The following is a 27,222-nucleotide window of genomic DNA, read 5'->3' as shown; positions in this document are numbered from 1 at the left end:
TCTCTCCCAGAAGCCGGCGAGAGTTTGGCAAGCGAGTTCCTGTACTCTGACGTGTGCAGGGTGGAGACTGGGGAGAACTGCTCCTCTCCTGCACCCAAAGAAGGTAGGACCGTGTAGCCTTAGGCCTCACATTAGTGACAGGCTCCCTTGGCAGCTGAGATGGCGCACATGACATTGGAAACAGATGGAAGCAGATTTACTCTTGAGAAGTAAAGGCCAGTAGCAAAGGGGAAAGACTGGGAGAGAGGAGGGAGATGAAACGGGGGAAAAAGGCTACATGGAAAGAAAATATCTGCTTCATTAATTCAGCCACTATTTCCTGGATGCCCTCTGGTTGCCAGGGACTGTGCTGTCCTCTAAGATCCACCAGGGCAGAAGGGGAGGCAGGCAGGCAGGCACCTCGCTGCTCACTGGAGAGTATGCTAAATGCTAGGAATAAGGATCCAGCCTGATACTGGAGTAAGAGTATCACCAAGGAGGTGATAGCTAAACTAAAATGGTAAAATCTTGAACAAAGGAGGATGGGTAGGTGTTCCAGTTAGAGGGAATAAGGTGTCCAAAGACTTGGAGGTAGAACATACCGTGTTGAGGGAGATAATGATCATGAGGAAGAGGAGTAGTAAGAAATGAAGCCAGATAGGTCATCCAAAGGCCAGATCACGAAGGATCTTACATGTTAGGCTAAAAAGGTTAAACTACATCCAAAGGATGAATGGAAGTTGTTGAAAGCCAGGGTTGATCTGTGTTTTTAGCAAGCCCATTATCACGGCAACTGGAGAAAAGAACAAGGTAGGCAGCAAGACATGTTCTTCCTCCAAATATGATTAAGAATGAATGTTCACCGTCCAATATAAAGTGATTTATCCAGAGGACCTGCTGTAAAACATTGCTGGATTTAGCCAGTGAGGAGCTTGAGTCCTGTGGGATTACCCTCAGCTGAGAGATGAGGTGCTCATGACTCAGAGTATTAAGCAACTTATCTAAGGTCAAACGCCTGTTCAAAGCTGGGACTGGGGTTTAAAATCGACAAGGATAGGGAGTATTGTAGATTTGAAACAGGGAAGGGCATTTGTGATTTGGCTTGAGAAACTAGCAGGGGTTGTTGATAAAAACAGAATTGCTTTTGAAAGAAAGTATTTGACACGCGATTCCTTAGTTTTATTGTTTATTCAGTCTTAAAATCATGGTATGTCTTTTCCACATGCTGTAAATCTGTTGTTTCTCACCACGTTCATAGAGCTGGTCCTTGCAGAAGTGACGGAGCAAGACAAAGAGCACACGTGTGAGACTCTTCTGATGTGCATTGTCACGGTGCTGAGTCACGGGCTGAGGAGCGGGGGCGGAGTAGGAGATGTGCTCAGGAAGCCATCCAAAGAGGTAGCTGGATCCTAAGGGGAAGGCAGAGCAGAGGGTAGGGTGGGGGAGGTAGCTAGATCCCCAGGGGAAGGCGGAGCTGAGGGGCGGGGGTAGCTGGATCCCCAGGGGAAGGCAGGGCTGATGGGGGTGGGGAGCACCGGGCACAGAGAGCTTACGTGTAATCCGAAGACAGGGCAGAGCTTGAGTAGTGATGAGGAGACATGCGGAAGCAGCTAGTTGAGGCTTTTCTCATCTGCGTCCAGGCCCTTAGTGTTACTGGTGCAGGGAAACCCGCTGTGTGGCCGGGGTGGCTTCGGCACCCCACGCCATGTACTGGAATAGCTTGTGCAGGGCTGGGTCCGGCCTGCCTGGACACATCGCCCAGACACCGTAGATCCCAGGCAGCTGCTCTCATGCACATGCCACACAATACTTGCAGAACTGACAGTCTGGACAAAGGGCGTGAGAAGGGACACAGTTGTGACTTTTCAAGTTTGATGCCCAATTTAACCTGTGACAGAGCAGACTGGTAGGGTGAGGGTGAGCCCTGAATGTTGGGCACGTCGAGTCCTCCTCCTTCCCGCCTGAGCTCTGCGGGCCAAAGGACGGTGGGGTCATGTTGCTGATTGCGACACCTCTTTTCCAGGAGCCCCTCTTTGCTGCCAGAGTAATCTATGACCTCTTGTTCTTCTTCATGGTCATCATCATCGTCCTTAATCTGATTTTCGGGGTCATCATTGACACCTTTGCTGACCTGAGAAGTGAAAAGCAGAAGAAGGAGGAGATCTTAAAGACCACGTGCTTTATCTGTGGTGAGTGTGGCAGCCAGCCTCAGCAGGGAGGCGCGGGCTCTCTGTGGGAGAGGTGCTGCTGCCTCCTCTAATGCCTCCGCCCTTGGCCTTGGGTGGACCTGACTCTGCCTCTGTTCTGCTGGGAGGTGTTTGGAGTGCCAGTCGATTCCCTGCAAGGGCCAGTGCCACTTTGTTTTAAGAAACAAAACTTGGGGTGGCAGAGATGGGAACTGCACATGGTTTGAAATGAATGTGGCTGCGGTCTTCTGTTTGCTGGGCCATCAAGCATCTCTTAGTCCCACCAAAGTAACTGGAATGGAGATCTCTGATCCAGTTCCAGCCTGTGGATGTCTTCACTGCAGACGGTATCCAGCATTAGATGTACGAATATTCCCCTTAGAGTGTATGGTGAAGGTGTTCAGAGCCTGGGTGCAAGAGTCAGACCTGGGTTCTGATTAAGTTACTGCTGCTTAGTAGTCCTGTAATCTTGGTGTAGTCACTTCAGTTCTCTGAACTTGGATTGCTCATCTGTGAAATGGGTACAATAATATGTACTGCCCTGCATCATTGTGGGGCTAAGAGAGCTAGTTTATGTAACACAGCTAGCACAGAACCCGCACATTGTAGGCACTCGATGATGAGTAGTAAACTGTGACAGAAGAGAGGTATGGGGGTACCCAAGAGACAACGGTCACTATCACTACAGAAAAGTATATGTAAATGTAAACTAACCATGTAGGGATCTGGGAGCTGAGTAGTCATTTCAGGATTATTCACAATATAGTTACTGGATATATAAATTTCCTGTTGGTACATATGCTCACAAAATGAGCATTTTCCATTTGAAAACTTAAATATTTGCTTTTTGCCCCCTTAAAACTACTTAAAGTCTTTTGTTTTGAAATAAGTCCAGACTTATAGAAAAGTGATTAGAGTAGTACAAAGAATTCCTATATACTCTTCAACCAGATTCCCCAGATGTTAAATGTTTTAACATTTGCTTTGTTCATACACACAGTTTTTCTGAACAGCTTAGATTGGCTGGCATGATGCATCTTTATCCCTCAATATTTCAGTATATATTTCATAAACAAGAACCTACACACACACACACACACACACTGGCAGTATAGTTATCAAAGTTAGGGAATTAACAGATATTGTATTATCACTCAATCTGCAGACCCTATTCAGATTTCACACTTCATCCCAGAAATGTCCTGTATAGCAAATGAAAGCCCAGGTCACGTCATTGCATTCAGTTGTCATGGCTCGTTAGCTTCCAGTGACATTTTTTAAGAGTTTGGTCACTTACTGTATAGAATATTCTCAGTTTGGGTTTCTCTGATGTTTCCTCATGGTAGAATTGGGGTTATACATTTTTTTGGTAGGAACATCAAAGAAATGTGGGATTTTCTCTGCAGTGCATCATTTCAGGAGGCATGAGATGCCCACTCGTCTTATAACCAGTGATAAGAACTCTGATCACTAAATTAAGCTGATAATTTCCAAGTTTCTCCACTACAAGTTAGGACTTTTCTCTTTGTAATTAAGAAACATTTTATGGAGAGATACTCTGAGACCACCTGAACACCCCAGCTCTTTCTCAAAGTAAACATTAATGCACTAGCTTTAATGTCCACGGATGACTCCTGCCTGAATCTTTTATTAGGAATGGCTCTCCAATGATGGCTTTCTCGTTTTATTATTTCTACATTTGTTAAGTGTCTTATTCCTTTAAGAAATACCTTTCTCTCCTCATTATGTACATATACTGTATATGTGTTAGTACTTTTGAATTTGTAGCAACATGGATTCCTGTATGTTTATTTTATTTATTTATTTTTTTAATCTTTTTTTTTTTAATTTATTTCTAGGAGACAGAGAGAGAGAGACAGCGTGAGCAGGGGAGGGTCAGAGAGAGAGGGAGTCACAGACTGAAACAGGTTCCAGGCTCTGAGCTGGCAGTCAGCACAGAGCCCGACGCGGGGCTCGAACCCACGAACCGCGAGATCATGACCTAAGCGAAAGTCGGACGCTTAACCGACTAAGCCACCCAGGCGCCCTTCCTGTATGTTTATTTAATCCAATGGATTATAATCCTTCAGGGTCATTATTTGTTTTAATACTCAGATTGCCCCAGATTTGTCCAGTGAGAGGCCCTTCAGTCTGGTTTCTGGTCTGTCATTGGCACCATAATTTTGTATGTACTCCTTACTTTTTTAGTGACATGAGCCGTTCCAGTTCAAGCTTAACTTGTACTGCCCTGACCCAGCCCCGGTATCACCTATTTCTCCAAAAAGTCCTGGTTCTTTTTAGTGGAGAATAGTATTTAGAAGCAAAGATCTGGGGACCAGGAGTGCTCATTTCTGCTGCGGTGCCACTGCTGGTGGGGTGATTAGGTTGCGGATCAGGAGCACACATGTATATGCAAACACCTGGGTGCCTGTGTACACATACATATGTATCCACACACTTCTGTATCCCTTTATATATACATATGAAAAAGGATGCGTTCATACCCATAGCTCTAATTCCAAGTCAACGTTCATACTCATAGCTCTAATTCCAACTGAGCATTACGGTGTTCATCTTTCTCCCTTTTCATATTTGTGCTCCCTTCTTTGATAGTGAGAAATCTGGCTCCCATGATACACCATGTATCTCTTTGACCGATCCAAGAATACACAGAAACTAGTCTCACAGTTGCTCACCCAGACCTCTGCAAAGCGTAAACTTAACAGCCAGAGTTCAAGATGTGCTTAAGGTTCTTTTTGTCCTCATTCTGTCTCTTCCAAAACCTTTTAACAAGTGTACATTTTGGCATCTCCCTGGGAGAAGGGACCGCACATTCACTGGTTGCTTGCGTGAGCAAGTCACACCTGTGCTCATATAAGCCCGAGCACTCCTGGAATGCAGATAGCAGTCCCCTGGTCCCTGACGAGGCAACTGAGGCACGTGGAGACTAAACAGTGACTGGTAAGGGGCAGAGGTGGGACTCAGGCCCAAGTCCATCTCTCTCACATCCTGTGTCTTCCTGCTGTGACGTAAAAGGGAATGCATGTAGAAGGCCAACAGAACCCAACTCTTGACAAAGATGGGAGCTGGAACCACAGCCTCCTCTCTGGACAGCTCTCTCACGGATTTTCCTAAACCATGGCCGCTCACTTGGGGCTGGGGGCTCTCTGTCTCTCCTTAGGCTTGGAAAGAGACAAGTTTGACAACAAGACTGTCACCTTTGAAGAGCACATCAAGGAAGAACACAACATGTGGCACTATCTGTGCTTCATCGTGTTGGTGAAGGTGAAGGACTCTACGGAGTACACAGGGCCCGAGAGCTACGTGGCAGAAATGATCAAGGTGAGCAGGAAGCCCCTCGCGCAGGGGCCGGCCAGCAGGTCTGTCCTCGCGGCTGGCGGCCCAGTGCTGGGAGCCAGCGGGCAGGTCACACCCCAGAAAAGCAACATCTCACGTTTACGGAGCTCTTACCACAGTTGAGGTATTAAACTCTAGAACTTTGTGGGTCCTCTCAAGTGAACTTCAGAAGCACCAGACAGGTGGTATCATCCCCATTTTAAAGGAGGAAACGGTGAGGCTCTAAGAGGTTCGCACACAGCTGCCTAGCTGGGGTTTTCACCCAGATCTAACTCCATACCCTGATTTCCCATCTCTGTGTACTCAGCCTCTTTTCCTCATTAGAGATGCTTTTCTTGTTTCTCTTTAAATAAGACCTGGTCCTAAGAGATCGCTTTTAAAAATGATCGGTCGATGTAATTCAGCATGGTTTGTTTGTTTGGCCTTGGCCTAGTCTTTCTGGGAGATACTTTGCTAATCATCATAAAGGGATCGTATGACAGAGGAATTGGAGTCCCAAATTAATCTTGCTGCTGTTGGGGAGCGTGACGGCCAAGTCCTGGGAGGAAGGGAAGCTGCTGCGGGTTTCCGGAGTGCTCTTCTCTGTCAGGGCTTTGTGGAGGCACAAAATGTGTGCCAGGGGAGTCCTGGGCCAGCTGTCCTTTCATACCTGTGGTTTCTGAACTTTGTTAAAACGTTCGGGGGTCTCAGTAAAGTAAGGAGGTATGAACTGTGAAGTCTGGGGAGCCGTTGTGATTTTTCACTAGCTCATTTGGGGGAGAGGGAGCCGTTAGCTCTGAAGAAAGACGACACAGTTCATTGACTCTCCTTCCAGTTGCCAAGGACTTAAGCACTCAGCCTGATAATGAGTTATCCTAAATGAACCCTTCTGTGTTTTTTATGCAGATGTGATTTTAAAGCTTTTTATCTAAAGAAATCTCAGGTGATGTCTGTTCACATAAATATCACCGTATGCAGTCGATGCAGCCAGGCTTGCACATTTATTGCTGGCAGGTCAGCAGTCACATGGTAATATTCTTGAACCCCCATTTGACACCAGGTCAGAGGACTCTGCAGGTTCTGGGGGGCTTTCTGGGGACACTGTGCCATCTGTACCCTTGAGGTCCTTGAAGTCTAATCCCATGCTTCTAGAACTTCAGTACACACCTAAACCATCTGGAGACAGTCTGGAGTTTTGACTCTGATCTAGCAGGCAGTGTCTGGACTTGGGGTGGGGCGCTTCCGCAAGCTTCCAGGGGAGGCCCAGGCTGCTGGTTGGTGGATTGTGCTTGGAGTAGTAAGAATCTAACCGAAGAGACATAACAGATGCAGATTTAAGAAATGATGCTCTAAACTGGTGCTGTGAGTACTGAGGATGGGTATTCCTTATATTCTGTAAGTATTTAGCACTTTATGGCTTGTAAAGCTCTTTCACATCTTTTACTGTGTTTGTAATGAAAATTACCTTAAGTGGGGAACCAATCCGAGAGAACTTGGAGGTTCTCTGCAAGAGAAACAGATGAGGTTTGACAGCGGAGATGACTTTTAAAGGGGTTTTGAGACAGAGTCATACATAGCAGAGGGGAAGAGAAAAAAATGAACACAGAGGAAGGAGAAAAAGACACAAGTTCCAGAATGTGGTTGATAAATATTCTTACAGATGAAAGCCAGGCTCGGGGTTAGGTAGCTTGGCCAGAAAGAGCTCAGAAGAAGCCAACCAGGGTGCATGCGCAGGGTCGGGGACTGGGCCACAGCCACATTAGACGGCAGACTAGGAGACGGCCGACGGCACTGGGCCGGCTGGGTGCAGGGTCAGTCTTTAAGATTAGGAATTCCGATGGTGGCCAGTGCAGACTTTCCATTAGGTCTCCCGGGTCAGGACACATTAACTGAAAAGTTCTCAGCGCCTTTCTTTTCCTCCAGTTGTTGACATTGCCAGATGAAGACATTCTGTCAGCAAGATGCTGACAGACCCATCTGCACACACACAGAAGTAGCTTCATTTGCATTAAGTCCTGTAACACAGAGGGGAGAGGACCTCTAGTTTTTACCTCTGTCACACATCCTTTTTCTCCCTAACTTTGTTTGCTTCTCCCAAAAGTGTTAGTGTCCCGTCTTTAAATCTTCAGGGGCCAGTTTTAAAGTTTTCCGTTAATCCCCTTACTTTACAGTCACAGAAAAGTCCAGTGCACTTTTAGGTTTCTGTCTCAATCACAAAGGCTTAACAGGGCCTTGTGAGCCGTCACCTGGTGAGGATTAAGGGCCGGAAGTCACCATGCAGCCTGCTCAGAGCCCACTGCTCAGAGCCCACTGCTTGGCGATGCTTTGAAAAACCCAGCGTTCAGTGTGCTTTCCTCATCCACATCATTCTTATAAATTGTACAAGAACTTCTTGTCAAAAGGCCTAAAAATATGTAGCATCAAAAGATTCTTAACTCTGAAATGTCAGAGTTGCTGAGGAACCAGACATTTCCTGCCCTTAGTGAGGGCTCAGGGAAGCGTTAGATCCACTGGCTGAAAGGCAGTGCCTTTTACCAACACCATTTTCCATGGTGTCTAGTGTTGAAGTCCCACTCACTCCTGCTGGGGACTCCCTGGGGAGTACTGGCCACAGGAGGTTCAGTCGTGGGGGGGCAGGCTGCATGCCCATGTGGTGGACCCGTTCACTCATACCCTGCAGAGGCAGCCACAGCCAGGAGAGGGGGTCCTCTCAATATTCCCCCTGAGGAGGCAGGCACCCTGCCCTCCACCCGGGGAGGGAAAGCCAGGTGATTTCTCTGAGAAGCCAACTCTATTACTCCTGGATCAAGGAGAGTGAAGGGCGGCTACGCGTGTCAGATGCGGGAAGGGTCAGCTTGCCGCTCACCTACTCTTTCGCTTACTTCATGTCCCAAAAGATCTCAAAGAGACAGGCTCTTCTGGGACTTGGGTTTCTCAGGAAAACCACCGGCTGGAGGCCGGGGGTGTTTAGCTCTCCCTCAGCTCGTGAATTAAGATCCCAGAGGCTCATTAAGAACTGTGCAGTACCAGCTGCCTATAGAGAACCCAAAGCCCTGAGCAGAAGAGGCCCCAGGTGGTCAGTAAGGAGGGAGAGGAGCTTCACAGCTGCCCTGAAAACACTCCCTGCAGACAGCGGGGTCAGGGATGGTGAAGAGGTTTTCATCTCAAAAAACAAGGAAACCGTGCACTTCTTGCCGTCTCTGGAGGGAAAGAAGGAGCGTGTGAAGAACCTCTGTCTCACGGTAGAGGACTCAGCAGCCACATGTTCACCCACAGATTAACTGTCGTCTAAACAAAAGAGAAGATGGTGTATTCTCTTCTCTCTCCTTCTGGTCTTGCCCTCTCTCATTTCAGCAGATGTGAGGCTATCCCTGGCAAGGCCAAGGCCAGGCTGATGCCTCCCACGAAGTCCTCCTTCCCTAAGCATTGGATTTAGAGGCAGGGAATCCAAGATGTGAGTTTCAACTCTGCTCCTTCCCAGCCATGTAGCCCCAGGAAGTAAGGGGACTTCCCTGACCTGACCGGAGTTACTGTCTGTAAGTGGGGTTAACACCACCTCACACGTCCACTGCGTGGTGGGAATGAGACGAATGTGGGGAACTCGGGGGTGGATGACAGAAGGGCCAGATGGACAGACAGAGCAGTCAGCAGGGAGGCAGAGCGCAGTGCTGACAGAGAGCTGACGCAAGCATCGCGTCCTACACTTCCACGGCTGTGGAAGATGTCTTGGCTGTTGGCACACTGTTGCTTAGAAAAGTCAGAATGGGCATCCTGACTCTAAGAAGTTCCTCCCGTGGAAAATTCCAGCTTCTTCCTCGCTCTTGAATTTAACTTAAGTGTTCTTCAATGTTGGGATAGGACAAAGCTGACAGTCCGTCGAAGTGGCCTCCATACCTGTGACTAAACACACAATCTGTGTGTTGAGAGCTGTCCTCCCCTCCCATCCACAGCCCAGGACAAGGGGTTCAGGTCACAGGGGGAGCGGCCCCTGAGCTCTGTATGTTAGATTCTGTCACGATCAGACTTGGGTCCCTGGTAGATTTGTCCCTCGAGTCCGCGCATGTGACCGGCAGCGGGGCTGTAGTCGGTGCTGCAGTGGGGAAGCGAGGCCTCCCCTGTGGCTGCACAAATCTCCCGATGCCACTCCTGCTAGAGATGCAGTCTCAGATTCGTTGACTCAGGCCCCAGACAGGGCTGTACTTTCAGAGAAATGTGACTACGGAGTGACCTCACTTAGCCCTGGCAGTTCAAGACAAGAGAAAAAACCCTGAGTTTCCTTCCTCTCCCCATAGAAACTTGATTCTGGTGCTACCATGTGAAGTTTTAGTGATAGCCTTTATGATAAGCAAAGTTTTATCAGCCCTGAACTACATTTAAATGTTCCCAATAATTTATGCAGCAGACTCTTTCATTTTTTTTTTAATGTTTGTTTATTTTTGAGAGAGCAGGGGAGGGGGAGAGAGAGAGAGGGAGACACAGAATCTGAAGCAGGCTCCAGGCTTTGAGCCGTCAGCACAGAGCCCAACGCGGGGCTCGAATTCACGAACCCCTGAGACCATGACCTGAGCCAAAGTCAGACACTTAACTGACTGAGCCACCCCGGCGCTCCTGTAGTGCACACTTTTTTTAAATAATTCAACACTCTTTGACTTTTCTCCACTGCTGACTGAAATGAGAATGTGTTAGTCCATAGATATTGATACAATCAGATATATTTAACCTGGATAAGTGGTAAATTAGTTGTATCTTTGCCTGAAGGAATTTAAATACTGCACAGTGGGCATATTGTAGCTACAAGATCAAATACACAATTCCCAGCGAAGATTCAGCAGCCCAATTTTCTGTGACAGTCAAGCTCAGGAGGAAAGCCGGTGCTTCCTTTGTTAAGCAGGCTAAGTTATTCTTGAAAGTTAGACACTCCAGGAACATGAAGGAGGAGGACTGGTAAAGACCAAACTATAACTTAAGCAGGTAGCATCTATTTTACTAATTACATCTAGATTTCCCCTCTGTACTTAGAATTCTATCTTGAAAAATAAGTTTTTGCGTGAATGGCAGGGTGATAAGATGGAATATTGTTCGTCCAGTTTCAACATCCCCTGCTAGCTGGAGCTGCTCTGGACCCTTCTCTTCTCCCAGATGGCACGTTAACTGCACCCTGGGCCAGCGGGGGAGAACCTTCTCCCACCACAGCCTGAGTGTCCTGAGAAAGCCTGCTGCTTCCAGAGGAGTGGACCGTGCTGCGCTTTGCCGTACCAAGGGCAGACTGGATAATAACTCTGATAATAGGTCATGTTTAATCATTACACACTGAAATAAACGCTTTGTACGCATGATCCCATTTAAGCCCCATAACAGCATTGTGGATAGCACTACTACCATTTTACAGATGGGAAACTGAGGCTCAGAAAGGTTGAGCAGCTCCTCCAGGGTCACCCTGCTAGGAAGGGCTAGCGCTGAGGTTCAAATCCAAGTCTGCTGCACCAGAACCCACCCCAGGGCTGTCCTGACCTGTATATAAACACTGTGGTTCCCTCTGCGTTCACACACAGGCCTCGGGGTCAAGAACCTGCAGCTGTCGGTCAGGCTGAATCTGGTTTTCCTGCCTTGGACTGGCTCATCTCCCAGCTGCCTCCTTCCATCTCAATGGTGCTGAATTAGCCACCTTCCAAGAGGCAAGGCCCAGCAAAGGCCCCACTGCCGGCAAGGGAGAAGGGTGGGGAAGACCCCCTAAGGGATGCTGACTGGCATAAATCAACGAGATAGAAGCTGTGTGCAGTAGGTGGGCGTTAATTCTCTGAGCTGCCACCAGCACTGCTAGTTAGGGAACCACCTTGAATCAAATACTACAGGGAGTCTAGAAACGACTGGAGTTCAGGAAAGGCACAGCCACCTCTTGCAAAGGGTATATCTGAAAAATGTGTTAATTCTAACTTGGTAAAATCTGATAAACCTCATAACCCTCACATGAGCCTGAAACAGGGAATGCTTGTTCCTTTGGTGGCCATTATTTGAGGGGAGAGAAGTGTCTAAGGTAAAGGGGAGGGAAAATTCACCAGAACCATAGACAGACGGGCTTCCACACCCGGATGACTCATCTGAATGGTTAGAACTCCCTGATAATTAGAGTGTCTGATCCATCATCCTTTAAGCCTGGTGCTGACTTTTTCTCACAGTGAGGATAGACCATGCTCTCCCTCCCTCCCTCTCTTCCTCCCTCCCTTCCTCACATGTGCTCTCACACACTATTCCACTAGAGATTTCCCAGTTTGTTCTAGCTCATATTAATTCACTTGACCTCTTCAGACACTAGTTGTACAGGGATATAAAAGCAAAGAAACCATCTTTTAAATCAAAAGCAGTATCATGGCAGCCAGTGAATGTTCTGAGAAAATAGTGCCTTCTATCACATAGGAGGGCAGAGTCCAGGAGCCTTCACTCCTGGAAAATGCTTTGCTTGAAAGCCTTTTTTCAATTTGCATCAAAAACCATGTAAGAGGTGGCTCAGTCGGTGAAGTGTCTGACCCTTGATTTCGGCTAAGGTCATATCTCAGGATTCACGAGATCAAGCTCCATGTGGGGCAACATGCTGACAGCGCAGAGCCTGCTTGGTATTCCTCCCTCTCTCCCCCTCCCTCTCTCCCTTTCCCTCTCTCTCTCTCTCTCTCTCTCTCTCTCTCTCTCTGCCTCTTCCCTGCTCACTACCATGTGTGCACATGCTTGCTCGCTCTCAAAGTAAGTAAACATTTTAAAAAACAAGTATGAAGGAGCTCTTTTTGCTAGAAAGTATCTCCTGGTTGTTTTCCAAGCAAAGAAATTCTATTAGCAAATAAAGCACTAGTAAAAATCTATAAGGAGACACTGCAATAAGATTCAAAAGCTATAGGGCATCTGGCCTTAGCACTCGTGTTTAATCTGTATTCGCTAAGAAGACACAGGAAGCAAGCATGGTCAGAAAGCAATGTGTTAGCAAGGGCAGAAGATCAAACTAGGAACTGAATTACCTACATGTCACCGACTTCTTTTAAAAGGGGAAATGACCCAAGTCTTGCACCTTTCTTGACCCAAGAGAGAGCCTTGGTGCTAGAAAAGCCACAGAGGCACTTTTCAAAGTGAGGGCAGCAGCTTTCTGTCCGAGGAGCTGCATGAAGGACCAAAGGAAATAACTCGGGACAGAAGTGGAGACCAAGAATCACTTGTTTTTCATAATCAGATAAGAGCCAGGTCCTGGACATCTGCTGGCAGGGGATCCTGGCAATGGCCACGTGAGCAAAGAAGTGAACGTAAACATTGTGACTGCCATCCTGAAGGGTCTCAGCTCAAGGCGGTGAGAAATGCAGAGTCCCTAGCAGCCAGGACTGGGAGCACAGGAGAGGTCAGCAGGCTGTGCACCCGTCCCCGCCCACCCCACCATCCGCCTCATCTGTGCTTCATCACGTGCCAGGCAGGCATGTCCTGGCTGCTGATAAAGTGACATGGAAACCCTGTGCTTTTGTGCAGAGGTACAGTAGTGGGTTCAGACCTCTATTCTGGGATTCCGGTGAGGACGCTGGGAGAAAGGGTGTGCCTTGATCAGTTCCAGGGACAGAGATTTCAATGTTGGTAGTGCTGCATCATCACTGCATCATCAGCTTCCCTGCCTCACCTGGGGGGGGCCACAAGCCTTGATTAAAATGTCCCTCCGGGCTCCGAAAGCCCTCAGCTGTGGGTGTGGATACAGCCTGTGCGGCACTCCAGTACAATTCCCAGAATGCTTTCTGAAGTTAGCTGACACCATGGCAGAGACAAGGACATCAGAGCAAGGGAGAAGTGGAGAGGGGTTTGGCACTTGCCGTTCCGTGGCTGGAAACAGCGTGTCAGCATTACCGGACTCACCTCCCAGCCAGCCAGACATGCTCTCGCCCCACCCTCTGCACTTGAGCTTGGGTTTCTGTCCGTGGCGGCTGCACAGAGCAGTTGCTGAACTATGTTTCCCTGCCCAGGCTTATCACACGCTCTGCCCTCTAGTCTAGAGGCTATGAAGTCACCCCTTGCCCTGCTATGCACTTCATGGGGGCTTCCTTCTTACGAAGCACTTGGCATTGGGACCCTCGGTCTGCATTGACCTCCCAGCTCTCTCCTCTGAATTTTCCATATTCTGACCTTCATAGAGGGTGTGTAAGGCACCACTGGTAACAGTGAGTGGAGCAGAGCCATAATCTGAGAGGAATTTCTGTAGTAACTTAGAGCCTGTGCAGAATCTGAGAGTTGTAGTAGCAGCTGTTCGATCAGTCAGCTGAGGACGGCATTCACCACCCGTGACAGTCTCCCCATTGTGAGCTACTTCAAGGATGTATGTAGGAATTGATGTGTCTGTACATGCTTGTGTTTGTATATAAATATTTGCTTACACATGTCCCCCAACTCAGCATACATGGGAACTGCAAAACTGTATTTTACTCCCCTCCACATCCTAGAGCCACCTCCTTCTCTTTCCCCCGGTACAGAGCCCACAGGGCTATTCATTGCCCCCTGCAATCCCAGACACCCTCACTGCACTCTCACGAATCTAAAGACTGTACCTGATACAGCTCACCTAACTGTAAAATTATAGTATGTAATGCATGTAACATAGAAAATATATAGATTGCTTATTGGTAAGGCTTCTGGTCAGCAGTAGGTTATTAAATTTATTATTAAAATTATTAATTAATGTTTTGGGTGAGTCAGAAATTACATGCAGATTTTCAACTGCGGGAGTCCATGCCCTTACATCCGCCTGATGTTCAAGGGTTAACTGTACACACGTTGAGGATTCTTTAAGATATCCCTTTATACTGAAGCCGGCTAACATGTCACTAAAGAATGTGAGAATGAAGAGATATTAGTATTTAGGTACAGTCCTATGTGTGCGCAGGTTACACAAGTGGACAGGGCTCTCACTTTCTCCTTCCACACAGCCACTTCTTTTCAGGGCCCTGATGTGACCCCATATAAAGTAAGAAGGTTGAACTGAGGACCCCTGCACTATAGTGCAGTGAAGCAACTTGCAACTTGGTGGTAGGAGTCTAGGGACGATTAAAGAGGGTCTGCTAGAGAGGAGACCTGTGTGAACAAGCTAGTGAAACTCTGGGGTCAGGGTGCATGGGGCAGCAGGTTAGTAAAATGGGGGATTTGGAAAGGATTGAGGAATTTAGAGAGCCTGCACACAGCTGGTGACCTCCTTCACACTTCAGAGCTCAGGCTGTGTGGCACGTCTCCTCCAAGCCAGTCTCATGTCGGTAACAGTGCCGGTGACTTGACCCTCAGCTCTTACTGACGTCGTATCAGCAGTGAGAGAGACGACATTTTTGTCTTTGCTGTGAGTGTATCTAGGCAGGGCTGACTAAGGAAAACCATTTGAGGCAAGAATTTGCCAACATACAGACCTGTAGGATGGCAAACAGTGTTTGCCGAAACATTGTTGTATGTGAAGCAGCTTACATACAACAGCCTTATACTAGTGAGGTGTATGGGTATATACGTATGTGTATGTATGTTCAAAGATAAATCCTAAGCATGTTTTTCCTGAAACAGCAGCAAAGAAATTTGGAAAGCTGTTTAAGTAGGATTAACAAAACACAAAAACCATGACTGTACAATAAAGATAATACGAGATCAAAGTTTTAAAGTCATGAAATCCAGAGAAGAATAGAGGAAAACAAAGAAAAATTGCTAAAATCCCATACATAATCCCTGGGAATGTTCTGGTAGATTTCCTAGCTAACTGAACATACCAGGGAAGCTGCCGAGGCAAAGTGTCACGAACCAGCTTGACAGAAGGGCAGGTCACCCCAAGCGTTCGTTAGGAGTCTCTAGTGGGATGGCCGTGCCTTGTCTGACACCGGCTGCCAGCCCCGCCTTTCTCTCCTCTGTGACCCCTGGCTTCCCCACTCTGAGTGGCAAGCACTGCTTTCTCAGAGTCTCCGTGGGGGCCCAGAAATCACTTCACCTGAGGGCCTGCAGTGACTGACACTAGTGACTCTGCAGCTGGCTTTTCCTAAGGATTTCATCAGAAATGGGTGCGGCTCTCTGTTGGCAAGGGCCCATCTTTGTCACTCTGGATCATCCAAGAACAACTATTAACTGAGTCTGGGAAGGGTAAGTGGTCACTGCAGACCAGCTGAAGATTATATAATGTGGCCTGCTTTGGTAATGTCATTCACAGCTCAAGAACAGAACGACTCTGACAGCCTAAATTTGGGAGTCACGTGGGTAACCTCCACGTGGCTGTGTCGGTAAATGAGAAATTCTGTATCTCTAAAATGGAATCCCATAGAAAGGAAGGAACTAACCTGACACGGAAGTCAAGCGCTACACCTGGAATCAAAATGTGGATTGCAGAGCTGACTCTGGACTAGCTCTGAGACCTTAGGCTGATGACACTCACACTCATTTGATCCTTACACAGTAATTCTGTGGGGTAGCCCATGATCTCTTCTCAAAACACAGAAACAGAGACCCAGGTTGGTTAACTGACCCATTCACTGGTGCACTGTCTATAACACACTGGGGCACTGTGACTTGCAGTCCTGAGCTCTTGATTCAGCCTATGACTCTTCTTCACGACAAACTAATGTCACAAGGCTGCTCTAGAAACACACCTGTGAAATGTAGGGTGACTGTATGTGGTTTGAGTTCACTGTAGTTTGGGAACACAGGGAAGTGTGGATCCCCGAATTTGGGACTGGCCAACAAATTCCAGCTATGGGATCCATCGTTTTTAATAGACTTTATTTTTTATAGCACTTTAAGGTTTACATAAAAACAGAACAGAAAGCAGAGTTCCTGTATACTCTCCCCTCCCTACCTCACCCCCAGCCAGTTTCCCCTGTTACTAACCTGCTGCATTACTGTGGTATGTTTGTTTCCATTGATGAACCAAAATGACACATTATTATTAACTATAGACCAGAATTTACATTAGGGTTCACTCTTGGTGTTGTACCTTGTGTAGGTTTTGGCAAATGTGTAATGCATGTGCCCACCATTACAGCAGCAAACAGAAGAGCTTCACTGCTCTAAAAACCCTCTGTGTTCCATCTATTCATCCCTCCCTCTCCCCAGCTCCCTGATCTTTCTACCACATCCATACTTGGGATCCATTTTTTAGTCTAGTTTTTTTTTAACGTATAATATTTGCTATAAATAGCAATTTTAGAGTCATTGAGCATAGAGATCATGATCACCATTTTTTCACCGAAAGCAGTAGATTTGGGATTCTGTTTTTTGCTGTGATCTTACAAAAGTGAGCTCTAAAGATTAATTATTTCATTCCTCTTCAGGAAAAATAATCACCGCTACCCACAAAAGGGGCAAGTAATTTAAAGTTTATTAAGTGTCCTATATTCCTGCTTTTGGAAACTTAAAAGGATTTCTTCAGTGCTCCCCTGTCCCCTCTGCACTCATCCCCTGAGTGCCCCTGGGCATGCTGGGAAACCCTGGTGCGTCATCCGGCCTGGTAAGCTAAGTGGAAACACACTTGCCGTCTGAATTGAAAGGACACTCTTTACCTTTTTTAATCTCAGAGGGGACTATGAAGGATAGAGAAGCCACAGGTCTCTTTCTCCCTCATGCCTCCCACCAAGAAATCTAAATTCTCCCATCTGGCTGTAAAAGAATAAAGGGTTCAACAATAAATGTTCCATTGTTTACATGGTAAACAAGACTACCTGAGCGGACTTTCTCTGAGGAAGGTGACTGATTACCTCAGTAGTCTTTCTTAGAACAGCCTCTTCAGTTGAACCTGGGAAGAAGAAAAAAAGAAAAAAAAAAAAAAAAAACAACAACCTCTTCTCAGAATGATTAGCATTTGCATCATACAATCCAACTTCCTCTCCTCCTCCTCTCTGTCTCTGCCTCTCTGTCTCTCACTCACTCACACCCTCCCTCTTTCCAGTCAAGGACATCTCAAGAGGTCAGTACCGCCCCCGTGTCTAAAACTTCAATGTTTGCCTTTGCAGGGACTTTTCCAACTTTACCTAGAAAAGAACTAACCAGAACTTTAGCACTTGTGGTCAGCCTGCTTCCGGCTGTGGCTTCAGTCAGTTTGTCTGCTCTGACAGAGGAAGCACTTGCTGTGACGGGAACTGCACGGGCTGGATTGATTGTAGGAGGACCGGGGCAGACAGTGCCTAATGACATTGGTATGTGAGATGCCAGCAGCAAGGAAAGCGAGGGAAGCACGAAGGGATGTCTCAGACCCAGAGTGACAGATGCTGCTGACAGACGCACAGTGAGCCCACAGCCTCCCCCAGACCCGCCTTCCTGTGGGCGCACACACGTGCACACGCACGCGCACACACACACACTCACACTCACATGCTGAGTTCATGTATAAACAAAATGCTGTAGTTGAAGATGATTTTCTTGAAAAATGCAGAAGCCAGGACACTGAGACATGCTTCTGATCTTCACTACACACAAAGGTAGGACTCTGCAAACACTACTAGACCTTCAGACCCTGACTGGCTGGAGAGCCCCGAATGACGGGCCTCACTGAAGTCCTTAGCAGGCAAGCAAGCGTGGCATTTGCAGTGAAGGTCTGAGCTAAACACAGAGCAGCTGGATTCAGGTGTGCTCTCGGCCCCTCCACTAGTCACTGGGGTAGCCTAAACCTTTTCAGTCCGATTTCGATCGTCTACAGAGGGGGGGAGCGTGTCGGAGAGCAGCCTCACCCTGCATCACAGCGTATCCTCCTGTGCAGGGCGCACAAGCAGAAGGAAGTTGAACAACAGTTTGGCTAGAATTGCTAATTAATTTTAACCACCAGGTATTCCTTGGTAATTTGAGATTTGACTTAACAGCTCCGGATAATGTTTTAATTAAATTTCTGGCAATACCGAGAATCTTAGAGTTGGGGATTTACCTACCTCAATGCCGAAAAGCTAAGAATACATGCCATCCGGAGTACTTGAATTCCTGCAGCTGACCTTGTTTCCTATGGTTTAGGATTTCAGTGGGATTCCCCCACCTTAGACTTCATTGTTAGATATTAGAGTTGAAGGAAGGTCTCGAGGGAGAGCCTATAAGGTGCTAGGTAACCGGTCAGTATCTAGACCAGGAAATCCTTTTCCTAGCTCTGCAGTGAAGGACTGTCCTGAGATGGAGAATGAAGGCTTAGCCCTGGGATCAGGACACATGGCCCAAAGTGGCCTTAGGCAGAAAGTATGACATTTCTTTAAAATCTTAAATTTTATTTTGAAATTCTGATTTAATTTCATGTTTTGTCACAGGGCATATTTTGAGTTTAATATAAAAATATTTTCAATAATTTACCATTGAATGATAGGGACATTCTAAAAAGATGCATTCTTTCCTGTGGCTTTATTTGCCCCTTGGGCATGCTCCAGGGTCACAGGTATGTCACGTACAGAAGCACAAAGAAAGCAAAAACAAAGAGGTTCTGAGTGCATCTTCTTCACTGTGGAGACCGAGGAGCACAGATGCCAGTAGCGGCCATGCTGATACTGTGGGCCCGTGACTCATCCAGCAGGGACTCACTAGGCACGCACATCTCGGAGTCCCTCACAGTGAAGAACCATGCCCTGAGACCTGCCCCATGACCGCAGGATGTGCACTAAAGCACCTTGGGGGCAGGGACCTGTCTTGCTCAAGCCCTATGCCATGTTCAGTAAACAGCTGTTAGGTGAAGTCGGTGCATTTTTGCATTCGTTCAGTGACTTTTCTGAAATCCTTCTGTGGGAGTCCAGGAATCAAATATGCCACAAAAGAAGGTGGGAACCTACCACAGAAAATTTCTTTTAAACTGTAGTCATTTGGTCACTTGCTGTTGGAATACAGCAAAGAAACTGTTGCTTAAACTTTAAGCTGAGTGCAGACTGTTGCATCAATACTGTGTGTTCTTTGGAAGACTTCATTAACGTGGACTCTACTTGGAAATGTGTGTTGTCTGTTCTGTGGGGGGCTCGCTAAGCTAGTGAACGCAGGAAAGACTTGCAGGCCCGACTGGAGATGCATTCTCTAACCAGTTTACACAGCTGAATGTTAATCTGCAGGTCAGTAGTGAAGTAGCTATAGGTGAGTTCTACCACCTGCTAAAGTATTGTGTGCATGTCTTTCTCCCCTCATCTGAGCAGGCGGGCCCTCAGGGGCTCCAGGTCACCTCCTTACTTCTCCTTCCCTTGGCTGGCCCCCTTACCCAGGCCTTCTTTTTCCGTCTCCTGAGTTATTCCTGTTACACGCACTGGTCTGTTATACACCTCGATCAGGTTATTCTGCAATCTGAGCCGCCCCCACCTCCATCCAAACTGGTTTCCTCCCTGGGCCAGCCCCACTTTATCGACAGTGCCCTCATGCTTGTCTTTAGTTTGGCCAAGCACGGACCCTTTGGGTCCATGCCTTTACCCAAGAGAATTCCAGCCAGTCATCATCACTGGTGGTCAGTTCTGACTTTGGTCCTACTCTCTGCCACTCATTTGACAGAGTATAGCCTGCTTTCTGCCATTCTTTTTCTTTTTTTAGTGTATATGTCCACTCATTAAATAACTAGTGCTGCGATGCCAGGAATCCTATCTCATATTTAGGTATGAAAGCCATTTCCACTTTAAAGAGGTCCAGGAGGCGGCGACCATATATGTGTGGCTCTATCCTCAGCACCATAAGGATAAATGCCCCTTAAGTATAGGTTGAATATGTTGTTTTTAAAATATTTCCTTCCAGGGAGCTAAAATAATGCTTTAACTTGTGATTCGAATGCAAAGAACTAAGAAATATTTCACCTCAAAATATACTCAGTATTAGCAGTATACAATTCATCAACACCAGGTAATTTTCACGATCCCCTTTGAAATACAGGAATTTGTTATGTCCCTCACTCCCAAGGACAAGTTATTTTCCCTTTCAGGGCTCCGTTTTCTGCATTAGAGATACAGCAGTGGCATTAGTGATCTCTCAACTCCTTCTTGGCATGACATTTTGTCACATCCCAATGGACGGTGTGTCCATATGCTCCTCTAAGTCTGACGGTAGAAGTAGGAGGTTGGATCTTTCCTCTTCAACTTGTTCTCTTGGCGGGGGAGATCAGTGTGTGAAACATACAGCAGTCACTGTGGGTACGTGGGGCCTCTGATAGCTGGGCCAGCCTTGTGCTGTGCGATCTTACTGCATTAGATATTTGGGCTCACAGCGTCCTCGCCCGAGCCCACACCCTCCCTCCTCCCTCCATGGGCTGGTTCACCCCAGTGAGAGTAAGTAGCCACCAGCCAGCGCCCTCTATGTGTGCTTTTTTCTGAACAGTTAGATTCGTTCCTCATGTAGAGCTGGACACTGAACATGGGATGTTTCTTCAGTAGGAAGGTGTGACCTTGTCTGAAAGACTGACACTGGAGCAGTGAATATAATCAGTGACAGGTCACCTTAGCTGTCTTTCACTGCCAATGCCAAGCTCTAATGTTTTCAAATATCTGCTCTCCTCTTCTCTGTTCTAGACACAAGGCAGAAAACTGATTAAAGACATACAAGTACCTCAGATTTTTAGGCTAGTCATCTTTGTAATGGGGTATTTTATGGAATGGTCTTTTTGCCCATAGGACTGTGGGGGGAGACTGTTGAAGATGAACATAGGTTGACATTGTTACATGTGAGTGATGTGCTGGTCACAGGGTGTTTGGTTCAGTAAGGCAGACATCATTCTCTCCTCAGCAGTCTAAGTAACTGCTCACCCATTGAGCATTTGCTATGAGGGCCCATGCAGGCAATAGAGATGGTCTATCGTTTCTCCTTCCACAAATATTAAGTGTCTACTATGTTCTGGTCACTATACTACGGTGGTTCCTGCACTCATGATGCTAAAAGGCTAGTGAGTTCCAATTTATCTGACTCCCCCAAGGTTTAAGCCAACACTCTCAAGGAGATGTGATGCCTTGTTGCCAGTGTGGTATGCCTTCTTTGTAACATTTTCCAACTCGTTCTTATTTGGCTTCAATATTGCTAGATTGTCCTGGTTGCTTTTTGATATTTAGACATGTCTTGTGGAATTTTGTGTTTGATTCTAAGTATGCTGATATCTTCCACTGTATATGACAGAAGTTGGCAAACGCCAGCCTATGGGCCAAACCCAGCCTGCTGCCACCAGCATTTGCAAATAAAGTTTTATTGGAATACAGCTACACTCGTTCATCTATGTATTGCCTCTGGCTGTTTCCAGGCTACAGGCTACAATAGCAGACTAACTGTGACAGAGACCATATGGTCCACAAAGCCAAAGATATTTACTATCAGAAAATACTACACAGAAAAATTCTGCTGACCTCTGGTGTGTACAAAGCAGCAATAACAAATTCTGTGTGTGTGTGTGTGTGTGTGTGTGTGTGTGTGTCGGCAGGGGGTGAGGGGATGGGCAAGGTTTGTGTTCATGTCAATTACAATTTATCTTGATGAGCTCAAAATGGTCCCGATCAGAAATGACACCAGATAGCTGTGCAACTGAGTCAATTTTCTCTCCCCTTATCTTGTGCTGATTAAGTTTCTACTATTCATTCCTGCCTCTCTGTACAGAACTTATCTATGATGCATACTTTTTAGGAGAAAGGCAGAAGGAAGAGAGGTGGGAGGAGGAGTCGTGGCCCATTTGTTAACCAGCAGTGAGAAAACCTATTCAGGTGTGAGCCGGAGATGTCAAAAGGAAGGATGGAGATGGACAGGAGAGGAGACTCAATGGGCCTTTCTTAGACCAACTAATGGCACCCATCAATGATGTCAAGCTGCGAGGAAAAGGGAGCAAGAATAGAGGAGTCATTTCCGTAAGCCCACAGAGAGGGAAACTGAACAAGACGCCCATTCCCCGTTTTCAGCCTCTTGACAGTCCCCTACCAAGCAAATGCGCACACACGCATATCCGGTAAATGCCAGAACACTTGGGATCTCAAAATTCATTTCACTTCCAGAGTGTTTGCAAATGATTTTCCAAGTATAATGCTTTTAAAAATACCCAGCACAGTATGAGGTATGTAGAGCAGTCACATTCATAGAGACGGCAAGCAGAACGGTGGTTGGCAGGGGTGAGAGAGTTAGTGTTTAATGGGGCTGGAGATTCAGATGGGGAAGATGAAGTTTCCGAGGTGGAGAGGGTGACGACGGTTACACAACACTGCGAATGCACCTAATGCCACTGAGCTGTACAGCTGAAAGCAACTTAAATGGAAATTTTTATGTTCTGTACATTCTACCACAGTTTGAAAACCCACCTCTCATTAGCCAGGTCATGCAGTGGCTACACACCTATTTACAGATTAGGCAAGTTGTTTGGAAACCTACCTTTTCCCCTGCATTTAGTTCTAAAGGGACCACTAAGAACTCAGTTCAAAAGGTACTTACTGAATGGTGGTGTAACACGCACAGCACACTGGTTCTGGAACAGAGAGCTAATGAAAGCGCAAAGACATTGCCTTTCTTGTCTGTACTCCTAGAAATGACTCTTTTTTTTTTTTTTTTTTCCCAATGTGGATTCTAGGAAAGAAACCTTGACTGGTTCCCCAGGATGAGAGCCATGTCCTTGGTCAGCAGCGACTCTGAAGGGGAGCAGAATGAGCTGAGGAACCTGCAGGAGAAGCTGGAGTCCACCATGAAGCTTGTCACTAACCTTTCTGGCCAGCTCTCAGAATTGAAGGATCAGGTAAAGAAAAGAAACCCCATCTGCCACACACACACACACACACACACGCACACCCCGCCAGCTGTCAGAATTGAAGGATCAGGTAAAGAAAAGAAACCCCATCTGCCCCCCCCCACACACACACACAGACACAGACACACACACACACACCGCCAGCTGTCAGAATTGAAGGATCAGGTAAAGAACAGAAACCCCATCTGCCCCCCCCACACAGACACAGACACACACACACACACACACACACACCGCCAGCTGTCAGAATTGAAGGATCAGGTAAAGAACAGAAACCCCCATCTGCCACACACACACACACACACACACACACCACCCCCCCCCCCCAGACACGCCAGATCTGACGAGGCACAGTCAGCAGTGCTCAGGTTAAAATGCTGACATTTTCACATGTGGATACAGACGAGGGATCGGGGCCACAGAGACGCGGCTCCCCTGGTCTGCCTGTTTCCCCTCCACTCCCCTTTCACAGGATAAGCCCGTGACACGGTTTTCAGTGCTGGTAGTGCACGGTTTTAATGTGAAAAACAAAACCAGAAAATGGGAAAATGCAAACGACTTCAGGGAAGTGCTGTACAGAAAACATGACCTGCAAAGCCATACCCCTTTTTACTTCACTTGCTGACAGGTTAAAAGCTGTTTCTAGTTTTGCTTTCTAGTCTTCAAATCTATCAACTCTTCACCCAGGATATTTAAATTCCGCATGCTGGGAGAAACCATACTCGTGCAAGAGCTCCTTTTGGCTCACTCAGTGGCCAAATCCTTACTGCGTGGCTACCACAGTGCCGGCATTATGCCAGGTGCTGGGGGTAACACCACAGACCATATGGACCCATCCCTGCTCCCACACAGCTTAGTAGTCTGCAGAAGTACTGCTCCATCCTGCCCCCGATCCATCCTAAGATAAACACTGGTCCCTTTAAGGAAGTAGGAGGAGGGGGCAGGTTTGTACCAAACCCTATGTGCTTTGTTCCTTCTTTTGACCCCCGTACACTGAACACTCACAGTCACCAGGTGGCTATCCAGTGATGGGCTGCAGCTGTGTGGGGGGACTTGCACCTGGGTGGTGAGCAGGTGCTGTGCTGAAGCTGACTGGGATAATCCAGTACAGACGTGGGAACAGGTCAGCATCCTATAAGGGTTTTTTAAAGCTTTCTAATCAACTCCACGGACAAGATTATAAATTTTGCACAGAAGTAATTATCAGGCCAGGCTGCCCTGGAGGTCAGTTGCACGATCTACACACAGGTGATTTTCAGCTCTCAGGTACAAAACTAATGAACATCCCACCTAGAATAAACTCTTCGTGGAGTTGGTTTACAGTAACAATTCTGCTTTGAAATGTATTTTTTTCCAACTAAATTATTCCAGACTATGCCCCCAGACACCATTTGTCCTCAAAGTTCTTCGCTTGTATTAAGATGCAAATAACAAAGACTAATGACAACAGAAAGGCTTGTTGGTGAAGGCTGTCTATAGCACCTAAAATGAATAACCTAAATGACTAAAACTAATGAAGATCTAAGTAGATTCCTTTGCTTTCTCTTTTATAAGCTTTTCCCCTGTTCTATGACACACCTGACAGTTACTCCAGAGACCCGCACTGGCTGTGGCGTGTGCTTCCCTTGGCCCGCCTTGGCCCCCCTCAAGAGCGAGGTGAACTTGTTAACACACCCAGCAGTGCTTTAGTTCCTGTCTCCCTTTTGAGAGACCAGTGGCTACGAGCACCTTAGTCACATCAGCTGTTGTAAATAGAAACCTTACAGAAATCGACCTAATACAGCCTTTAAGAAACTGTACAGCTCCCCTTAAAGTGGTCACAGGTGTGCGGTGGACCGAGGAATTAGCAGGTGTCGTCAGAGGTGAAGGAAGGCCTCCAGGAACAAGGCTGTCCCATCCCCCACCCCTCCTTGTACTGACGAGGGCACTGAGGTGCCCAGGAGGCTCACAGGAGGCCCCCCAGCTCTCCAGGACAGTGCGGAGGCCAGAGCTCCCGATCCTCCCGACTGGGTGTGATTTTTGTATGTCACATGTATTTTTGCTTTCATTTGTTTTGTCACTGTACCCTGTTTGCCTTTCAGGTTGACTGTTTAGATTCATACTTTTTTTTTTTTTCTTTTTAAAGCCTTTAAAGTTTCAGAAGCTGCACCACACACTCAAACGGTGTGGCATTGCCATTTCACACAGCTGTGCCTAGCAGAAACTTGGCATGTTAAAAGCCGAGGTAGAATTATTTCTAATAAACCTACATTTTAGCTGAAACAAGATATGTGAAACTTGATTGCATAGGGCCTAGGGTTCATTAAGTGACATTAAAGACAGTATGGTTTAAACTGCTTGGTTTTGGCCCTTTTTACATTTTCTGTTTAAAAAATTGTTTTAATGTTTATTTTTGAGACAGACACAGACCTTGAGCGGGGCAGGGGCAGAGAGGGGGGGAGACACAGAATCCAAAGCAGGCTCCAGGCTCCGACATGTCAGCACAGAGCCCAAAGGGGGGCTCCAACTTTTGCACTGCGAGATCATGACCTGAGCCCAAGTCAGACATTGAACTGACTGAGCCACCCAGGTGCCCCATATATTTTCTGTTTTAAAGGTGGCAGTTGGACCCACTCCTCAGAGAGCCCTTTCCCTGTGAATAAATATAAACCATTTTTTCTAGCAGACATTATAACCTAAAAAGAGGTATGAGGAAACCAGTAATATGTTCTCCAGTGCCTTTACAAGCATTGATCTGCTTAGGTTTTAAAAAGGTGCCCAGGAAAAAATTCAGCACAGCTACTTTTATTGGGGAAATGTGTTTCTTTAAAGAGGAATTAGTCAGCATTTCTTTTGATTATGTAACTTCTAACAGACCTTTAAGCCATTTGTTTAAGACTCAACTTACTGAGAAATTTTGAATTTTATTAAATTTGGTGAGATAGCAATCATCAAGGTTTCTTAAATTGTTCTGCATAAAAAGTCATGCAGAGATGTTAGAGTTGGTTCTTAAATGGCAATTATAAGAATTCCTGCCCTCTGAGGAAAACAATTTTTTTGAATTAAAAAATAAACGCCAACGAATGATTAATGAGCAAGAAACTCTGTGATAGCTACTTTTCAAAATGGCTATGAAAGAATACCATTCACTGGTAAAAGTGCTGGAAAACACAAAAATTGCTTCATCACTTAGATATTTTTTTCAATCTTCTGGTCCAAAAAGCAGCATAATGGAGCAATGATAGTTTAAATGTGAATGTCTTTGGGTTTAACCTATACTGCTGTTGACCTCTTTGGTGACGGTTTTCCTAAAATGCCAGTTTGAGAAGACAAAGCTCTTATCAAGGAAAGAGGTGAAAACCTGGTTTTCTCTTGCCGAGAGCGGTTGATTAGAATTGCTATTCTAAGTATTATTTAATGATCTGTCTCATTTTGAAGCTTCCCCTCCCAAGAGATCCTGAATACTAAATGTGATTCTCTTACATTCTTATTCCAAGGAGGAGAACTGATGTAAGAACGAACATTTTTTTTCTGCATGTTTTCTTCATAATGCAAAAGAGCAAGTTTCAAGAGAAGGCTTCACTTTGTTGAAAATGTGACTGGCTTCCTATGGCACAGTGACCCTTATTTATTATTAGGAATACAAAAAGCGCTTGAAAACTCAGATCACATTAGCATGTGACCATGTTTGGCACTTTTCATGCCAGAGGGTTATGTGCTGGACATTACCTGCTTAAGGAAGGGAGAATAACAAAAGATTAGTTTAACTGCCTACAGTTGGAAAATGGAATATTAAACTTTTCTGAGTGCCTCTGTTCCATACACTATTCCAGAACCACTAGAGAGGAGTAAGACAGCAACTGCCCCCTAGGGTCCTATAATCTAGCAAGAAAGACAAGGAAATAGACCTCTGATGGTATGACCCAGTGTGAAAAGCGGAATGACCCACAAGAGACATGAATACAGCTTGAGGGAGCGCGGAGAAGTGGCATTTTGTCCTGTGTGAGGCTTGCGGTAAGGAAGGACTTGAGCCTCCAGATTCTCCCGTCTTACAAGTAGGTGACTTCTGTGCTTGCA

At 46.5% G+C, this 27,222-nt stretch overlaps 1 protein-coding gene and 1 long non-coding RNA gene across 7 annotated transcripts in view; one reads left to right on the top strand and one right to left on the bottom strand.

Annotated features, from left to right (window-relative positions):
• ITPR1 (inositol 1,4,5-trisphosphate receptor type 1) overlaps positions 1-27,222 on the top strand; it is a 330,213-nt gene that overhangs the window by 298,201 nt on the left and 4,790 nt on the right. For all 5 annotated transcript variants that reach the window (XM_039240300.1, XM_039240303.1, XM_039240301.1 and 2 more), the window contains 5 exons: positions 11-103; positions 1,238-1,377; positions 2,003-2,168; positions 5,347-5,507; positions 22,993-23,154. In XM_039240300.1, the coding sequence (XP_039096231.1) occupies positions 11-103; positions 1,238-1,377; positions 2,003-2,168; positions 5,347-5,507; positions 22,993-23,154 (722 nt within the window). The remainder of the gene's footprint in view (positions 1-10; positions 104-1,237; positions 1,378-2,002; positions 2,169-5,346; positions 5,508-22,992; positions 23,155-27,222) is intronic.
• Positions 16,356-27,222, bottom strand: part of LOC120237136 — a 34,982-nt gene continuing 24,115 nt past the window's right edge. Inside the window, exons 5-6 of one of the 2 annotated variants that reach the window (XR_005529866.1) lie at positions 17,517-18,544; positions 16,356-17,265 (exon numbers count right to left, since the gene is read on the bottom strand). This is a non-coding gene — a long non-coding RNA (uncharacterized LOC120237136). Of the gene's footprint in view, positions 18,545-27,222 lie in introns of both variants that reach the window. The other variant, XR_005529865.1, reaches the window with a different exon arrangement.

The sequence above is a fragment of the Hyaena hyaena genome, unplaced genomic scaffold, assembly GCF_003009895.1.
Source record: "Hyaena hyaena isolate Hyena2069 unplaced genomic scaffold, ASM300989v1 scaffold_172, whole genome shotgun sequence".
Classification (NCBI taxonomy): Eukaryota; Metazoa; Chordata; class Mammalia; order Carnivora; family Hyaenidae; genus Hyaena; species Hyaena hyaena.
The sequence above is the reverse complement of the archived record's forward strand: the minus strand, read 5'-3'. Positions and strand labels throughout refer to the sequence as shown.